This window comes from Camelina sativa, chromosome 9 (assembly GCF_000633955.1).
Source record: "Camelina sativa cultivar DH55 chromosome 9, Cs, whole genome shotgun sequence".
NCBI classification, from domain to species: Eukaryota; Viridiplantae; Streptophyta; class Magnoliopsida; order Brassicales; family Brassicaceae; genus Camelina; species Camelina sativa.
The window spans coordinates 26,366,737-26,374,620 of record NC_025693.1 but is presented as its reverse complement, the minus strand read 5'-3'; the positions used below and the strand labels follow the sequence as shown (position 1 = coordinate 26,374,620).

At 31.3% G+C, this 7,884-nt stretch overlaps 1 protein-coding gene across 1 annotated transcript; it reads left to right on the top strand.

The window, feature by feature from the left end:
- On the top strand, window positions 5,045-7,635 carry LOC104712366 (protein STRICTOSIDINE SYNTHASE-LIKE 10-like). The gene is made up of 3 exons (XM_010429260.1): window positions 5,045-5,427; window positions 6,565-6,828; window positions 6,979-7,635. Exons 1-3 carry the CDS (start codon window positions 5,144-5,146, stop codon window positions 7,445-7,447), a joined length of 1,017 nt encoding a protein of 338 aa, XP_010427562.1. The 5' UTR covers window positions 5,045-5,143; the 3' UTR covers window positions 7,448-7,635.

The following is a 7,884-nucleotide window of genomic DNA, read 5'->3' as shown; positions in this document are numbered from 1 at the left end:
TTGATTGATCTCTTTGTCTTCCCTTGCTTGATTTTCGTAGTAACTGCTACTTCGATCATTTTTGCCTTTCTTTGCTTTGATTTTTGTAGTAACTGCTCTTTTATAATATCTTTCACATCCGGCTGTTTTTTTTGGTAGTGAACGAAGATGTGGAAGATGAAGGTCAACTACAAAGAAACGAAAACTTGAAGATCAAACATATTCAGAGAGTACTCTTTTGAAGAAATCACCAACGAGGCTTGGCTTTAGAATATAGTTTTGAATACTGAAAATAGCAGAGGACTGAACTTCCTAAAAAAGAATATTGTCTTATATTGATTTTAAGACAATCTTAACATCATCTAGAAATTGTCTAATTGGAACTGATAAGTATGCTTATTGTTCCAAATAGCTGATGGGTACTAATTGGAACTCTTCCTGAACGAATTTATATTGGTTGTAAGTGGTTATTTTTTTGTAGCTTACGTATACTATTTTAATGCATTAGTAATGTTTTATTTCTTTTGCTTGCATGCTATGTTTTGCTTACTTTTTTCTTTAATTATTCCTATATTTCTTGCTTTGGTTCGGTGTAGCAGGTTCGAAAAAAAACAAATCCTTATAAGGAAGGAGTCATGAATATATAGAGAACGATATTTAATTAGTTATTCTTATTATAGTTTGTAAGTGATTATATTTATTATCATTTAATAACAAACAAGAAAAATAAAAATTCTCTCTTAAGTTTACATTGTTGTGTTGTTTTCCTTCTTTTCAAACCTTTTTTCTATGATTCTTTCTGCTCAACTATACAGGGACTGCAATTTTATTCTCACTGTGGTGAATCTTAAGGATTTTGTCTTTGAGTGATGTTGTTTCTAATTTTTTTTTTTATGTACCTAGAACCGGTATGTGTGTTGTTAATTTAATCTTACTATAGAATAAGAAGAAACTGGACATTTTGTGTTTGATTCTTAACAGGTAGAATAGATTGTGAGACTTGAAAATTGGCAAAATTTACTACAGTTTTTTTTTCTTACTGTTATAGTGTCAGAGAAAAAGAAGATTCAATCATGTGTGGTGGCTACTTCAAATTTTCAGTCACATGATATTGATCATTATAGTTTGTATTTTTTGATTATCCTCAATACACGATTTGATATTGACAATAAAAATATAATTGTTCATATCATCAAAAGATAATCGGCATAGTGTGCGAATACTCATCTAGTAAGCTATAATAAAAGATTAACAACGTCATAACATCAACATGTTTTTCTTGCCATAGTAGTTAAATTATTTGCCGTCAGAAAAAAAAAAAAGTAATGCATAACCATTTGTAATTTTTTTGAGCAAAAGAAATAAAAGTGGACAGATCATCTATGACTTATTTGGTCGAAAATAAATTAGTCATGTGAAGTGTATCTACACTTTGATGACATGTGGGGTTTAACTTCAATTTTAATAAGACAGATAACGAATCAATTAAATTTAAACATATAGGCTATAGCCGGCGTCAATTTATGTCGGGTCCGGGAACGCAGACGAACTTTCTAACTCATATTTGCGATAGAGAGGTGGACACATCTCTGACTTATGTGGTCCAAAATGAAGTCATGTGAAATGTAACTACACTTTAATATTATGTCGGGTTTGACTTCAAAATTAAATTAGTTGGCAACGAATCCATTTAATTAAACCATATATGGTCTAGCCGGCTTCGATTTTGGTCGGGTCCGGGAAGACAGTTGAAACTTTCGCACTCATACTTCTGTTAGAGAATTCACTTAGACTCTTTCAAAGAGTCTATATAAGAATAATACATTTCAACTAATAATAATACTTTCAAACACAATTTATATCCATGTTTCTCTTTTAATTTGTATCTAATTTTTTTCTGATGAGAACTTTGTCTAAATAAACATGCATATCGTTAAATCACATATTATTTAAAGAAAACAAAAACGTTAATTGTAATGATAACAGATATACTCACCATTTTCGTTCACGTTTCAATAAATTTCATTGAATAAAGTCACATCGTTCGCCTTCGTTAAATCAACGCTTTTCTTTCTTTTGGATCCATGCATCCACAAAACAAGTGAGAAAAATATATAACTCACATTTTTTTGGATCTTATACTTCCTCCATTTCAAAATATATGATATTTTAGTTAAAACACACGTATTAAAAAAGAGTTACTTTTAAAAAGTTTAATCAATCATAAACAAAACTGCGTAATTTAAAATATAAAATTAATCTAAAATCTACATACAAAATTGAAAAATTCTAAACAAAAATACTTCACTAAACATCCTATATTATAAAATGGAGGGAGTATAATTACTTCACCTGTATTTGAGCTACAACATTTAATGTAAGTTACATACGTCTCAATCAACAACATATTATGATCCGGGAAAAAAATGCCGCTTAATCAGAAAGTTCCGACGTGGTTCGTGGTTCGCGGTTCCGGATGTGTAGGTCGTCTTGTCCATGATCTCGGACCTTTCTTGCGCCGGAAATTTTAGGGGGCACCAAAAATGTATTGACAATGGCTAAGACCATTCCAATTCCTGTTGATGGACCAGAGACCATTGAGTTTGATCCACAAGGAGAAGGTCCTTATGCTGCGGTCATGGACGGCCGTATTCTCAAGTGGTGCGGCGGTGATCACGTCTGGTTTAAGTTTGCCTAGCTACACATCTCCTCACAGGTTTTTTTTTCTTTCTTTTTTTACTTTATTTATTTATTTATTACAACGTCTAATAATTATATACGTTTGAGTTATCAATATCATGTACTTTTATTTGCATTATTGCTGGGGACCATGACATATAATACCACTTTTGACTTAGTCTAATATACAACACATGCGTAACTAAAGTATCAAATAAGTAGCAAAAAAAAAAGTATCAAATAAGTAAAGAAAAAGAGTACCAAATTAGTTGAGTTAAATTACCCAAGATGTCTCGGTTCCCACTCTTGTGTTGTTAAAACCCTCCTTTTAAGCCACACACACACACACACACACACACACAAGAGTTGGTCGGAAGTGAGTGATCGCGTTACGTTGTATTTTATGTGTTTTGAATATATTAATAAATGTTTATATATCTGTAAATCAGTGCTTGTTTACATGCGAGAAAATAAACTTGAATCATATAAGTATGTAAGGAATTCCATTTTAAGTAATATATAAGTATGATAAACTTTATAGTCAAATATATCCGTTGCTAATTGAAAACATATCGTGTTATCATGGTTTATTTACGTTGATCTGATACAAAATGAGATCAGATTTAAAGTATGTATTGCACACTATAAGTAAGTACATAAAATTTTACATCTTTCCCCTTTTATCTGCTATGATGGTAATTTAAGTTGTTGTATTGAAACAGTCATTATGCATTTTGAGTATAAATATTAGCGTGTTCCTTCAGAGACATCCGTTTTTTAAAACAGAAAAAGTCAAAAAACACATTATAAAGCAAAAGCTGTAGAAGAGCCTTTTTTGGAAAAAAAACAAGCCGAGTTTAACTCCATAATTTGGGCTGTAGAGTGAATGCAGTTTCATCAGTTGAATAGAGTGGTTTCTTGCCTCGGAAGCTCAAAACAATATTGGAGTTTTCAGAAAACCTAAGGCATGTCCATCCTTTAATTTAGCCATCAAGTGATTGAAATTAATTACGTTTTGAAAAAGATTTTGGACTGGAAATTGGAGTGGGAGACCGCAGCAGAAGAGTCTTTAATTTTCTTTGCATAATCAGTGACCTCAGGTCACGGGTTCCAATATTCCTATGTACTAGTATATATGTACCTTCTGGACATCTTTTTAATTTTGGCTTCATGGTATTTAATTTTGGTACCGCTTGTTGGTTGTATGTCCTCATTTTTTGCCTTCTTTTTTTGGTACTTTACAAATTTTCCATCTAATTCCTAATCTTGTTCATCTTGGCTTAGTTAAACTAAGATTGACGTCAAAAAAATATATTAAAAGTTGTAGAGAAGAATTGTCCTATGTCATAGTATCGCCTCGACATTTTTTTATATTTAACTAAACAAAACATAACATTTTTTTTTTTTTTTTTTTTTTTTACAAAACATAACATTATGCCATGTTCTTTTATTAAAAAACAAAAAAAAATCTATATTTTGAAAACTTTTCATAGGATAAACAATATCCTTTTAATGCATTTGCTTCTAAAACATGTACAAAACATGATTCTATACGGTGCTAAAATGTCGTATATATATATATATATTTTGGCATGTTTTCTTTTTACATATTTACATGTTATTTCAGCATTATTTAGAAGATTTTTCAGTTTTTTTTACCTTTAGCTGACGTATTTATAGAACGTTATTATATCTCCTAGTAAGAATTAGCATAAAATATATATATATATATACAGTGCCGGCTTAACTAGGAGGGCGGACAGTGCGACCGCCCTAGGTACAAAAATTAAAAGAGCATATACGTATAAGTAAAGGAGCACAAAAAAAAATTTGTAAGTTAAAAAAGCAAAAAAAATAATCTTTATAAGCTAGAAAGGGGCAAAAAAAATATTTGTAAGCTAAAAGATATAAAAAAAAAAAACTTTTTAAGCTAAAAAGGGGCACAAAAAAAATTTGTAAGTTAAAAGAGGCACAAAAAAAGACTTTGTAAGCTAGAAAAAAGCAAAAAAAAAAATTTATAAGCTAGAAAGGGGCACAAAAAAAAATTATATGAACCAAAAAGACCTAAAAAAAATCAGTAAAATTTTTTCTATAAGTTAAGGGGCATTTTTTTTAGTTTGCCTAGGGGCATGTAATATTTTTAGTATTCACGGTATTATGGTAGTAAAATAAAAAGAGATTCGTGGACGTAACACATTTTTTTTTCTATTTCTGTTTGAAGTTTCAACATACTAGTTTTCAACGTCGGTCCCAAACGAATAGAAATTTTCAATACTGAAACATACTAGTCCCATCCCCTTTCATGTACACCTGTATTTCACGTACAACTGCTTTCAACGATCTCTATATATACAGATATACTCCGCCTTGAGACTTTTTTTTTCTTCTATATATTACAGGTTTCACCTAACAAATTAAAATATTAACCTTACACACGTTGCAGCGTTTTTTTTCTTGTATTTTAGACACTGAGTCCATTACAACGATGCTCGTTACAGTATTTTTAACAATGGTTGTAACAATTCTCACAATCCTTGTCTCGACTTCTCAAACTGGTTATGGTACCTTCGTACCCCCTAGAATCTCTGGTTCGCGTGATGTTTTCCCGTTGGCCAAAGTGGTTAACTTAACCGGAGCCTCCGGTCCGGAGAGTATAGCTTTCGATCCAGCAGGGGAAGGTCCGTACGTTGGTGTCGCCGACGGTCGAGTATTGAAATGGCGCGGTAAATCACTTGGATGGACAGTTTTCGCTTACACATCGGCTAATAGGTACATTGACAACTTTCAATGAGTGATTCTGAATTTATCCCTATAATTTAGATTATGGTGGAAGTACTGAAGTGATTACTCAATGTTTTGTCAAAATTGTTGTCTTTCAGTATAAACTGATGAGAGGTAACATAATTTTAGGATTTAGTGATATGTGTATATGTTTCAGCATTTTTGTAAGAAAAGAGATGTGCAGCTGCACGACGTATAAACAATACATGAGTATATCGTAAGTTTAGAAATATATAACCAACTACACAAACTAAATGCATTATATTCCCATATATATTAATTATATTAAGCAAAATATATATATATATATATATATATATATATATATATATATATATGTTGTTTTCTAATATTAGATTAACAAAAATAGTTATTAAATATTTTAAACAAATATAAAATCAGAAGTGAACCAAGTCGCCTTGGTCCAATGGTAAAAGTAAGAAAGTCCCGTCACCTAGGTCAAAATGTGATAACATATGTTATTAAATAATATATTTAAAGTGTAACTATTGAATGTTTCATATACTGCCTATTTTGTGATAATGAAATTAAGAGAAATTTTCATCGCATATTAGATAAACAAATCAAAATAGAATAGATATTAAAATGTGTTAATTTGTCTTCTAAAAAGGGAAATATTGAATGAATTGATTGTAAGCTTAGCGGTTTTAGAACCATCAATGATTGGTGAACCTGCGGATCCTTTTGCAACGTCTGCTAAGACACGACCAATTAATGTTTGGATAAAAATTCTTTCTGACATCAAAAACAAAATCTTCCAAAAAAATAGTAATTTAAATTAAAAAAATCTTAAAACATTTGTAAAGATATGTTGTAGATGTTTTGTTCCTAATTTTATTTATTAATCTTTTCTAACATGTAAGTAAATCTGAGGATTCAAAAAAAGCTTTTCATGGCATTTCATATAGTTAAGTACATAACAACAGCTTTATTTAAAACAATTCCTTTTAAATATATAGTAAATACATTTTCATAGGTGATTTTATTTTATTTTCTAAAAAAAACTATTTTATTTTCCAAAAATATATAGTGAATACCAATACATTTTCATAACACTCGTTAGATTAGTACTCATCTGTTACAACTTGTGAAAATGGTTACTAGGCAGATGTGTGTTCACTCTTTTGCACCTGAGTTGGAGCATGTGTGTGGAAGACCTTTAGGATTGCGGTTCCATAAGAAAACCGGAGATCTCTACATAGCGGATGCTTACTTTGGCCTTCTTATTGTTGGTCCTGCTGGTGGTTTAGCCAAACCCTTGGTTACAGAAGCTGAGGGACAGCCGCTTTGTTTCACTAATGATTTGGACATTGATGAGCAGGATGATGTAATTTATTTCACAGATGCTAGTTCCAAATTCCAGAGATGGTAACATGAAGTAGAAGCAACCTAAAAGTTTCATCTTTCTTATTATCTATGTTTTCAAAAGTGTGAAATTTCTTACTTTGATGCATGAATCTTGGTTTATCTTTTTCTCTTAATGATGATGATTTAACTCCAAAGTGTTGTCATGCTCAGGGAATACTTCAGTTCTTTTTTAAACGTTGATAAAACTGGAAGGTTTATCAAGTATGACATATTAAGCAAGAAAGCAACGGTCTTATTACATGGCATTTCATTTGCAAACGGCGTTGCACTAAGCAAAGACCGGTCTTTCGTATTGGTAGACGAAACAACCAATTGCAAAATCCTAAGGCTTTGGCTCTCTGGTCCAAAAGCAGGAACTCAAGATGTGTTTGCTGTGCTTCCGGGTTACCCTGACAACATCAGAAGAAACTTGAATGGAGAATTTTGGGTCGCTTTAAACTCGTTGTTATATGAAACACCTTACACTAAAGCCGTGAAGCTGAGTGCATCAGGAGAAGTTTTGGTGGTACTTGAGGATAAGGGAAAGAGATTAAGGTATATAAGTGATGTGGAAGAAAATGATGGCAAGCTTTGGATTGGTTCTAGTGTCATGCCATTTGTTGGTGTTTATGATTTGTAGTTTTGTACATTGCTCAGACCTAATTGTCTTTGCATTGTTATAAGTTTAAATGTATATCACTGTCACAACTATATGCACGTTAACTCTCGTTGTTGTTTGGTTTTTATGTCCATGTGAAGTTTTAAGAAGTGTATGTATTGTTTGTTATTTTGAAGTTTTAAAAAGTGTATGTAGTGTTTGTTATTATATATCGCAGTCATATGATGGCGTCTTAAAAAGTGTCAAATAATCTAATCTCAGTTATCAGAAACATATTTCTCTAAGTTGTATTTGTTTATATGTTCTTGGCGAAGGTAATCTACCAAAAGTAATACTCGTGGGTCGTGGCTATGTGCCTATGTCAGAAACTGAAAATGAAGTCACGTGAAAAAACTATTTTTAGACATTGATGTCATGTGAGACTTGACTATAATTTTAATTAGTTTTCTCGTTTTAAA

Excerpts from the sequence above, each read along its gene's own strand:
- LOC104712366 (XM_010429260.1), top strand. The coding sequence starts at position 5,144 with ATGCTCGTTACAGTATTTTTAACAATGGTTGTAACAATTCTCACAATC. Across the intron at positions 5,428-6,564 it reads GCTTACACATCGGCTAATAG|GCAGATGTGTGTTCACTCTT; the intron begins GTACATTGACAA and ends AATGGTTACTAG. Across the intron at positions 6,829-6,978 it reads AGTTCCAAATTCCAGAGATG|GGAATACTTCAGTTCTTTTT; the intron begins GTAACATGAAGT and ends TGTCATGCTCAG.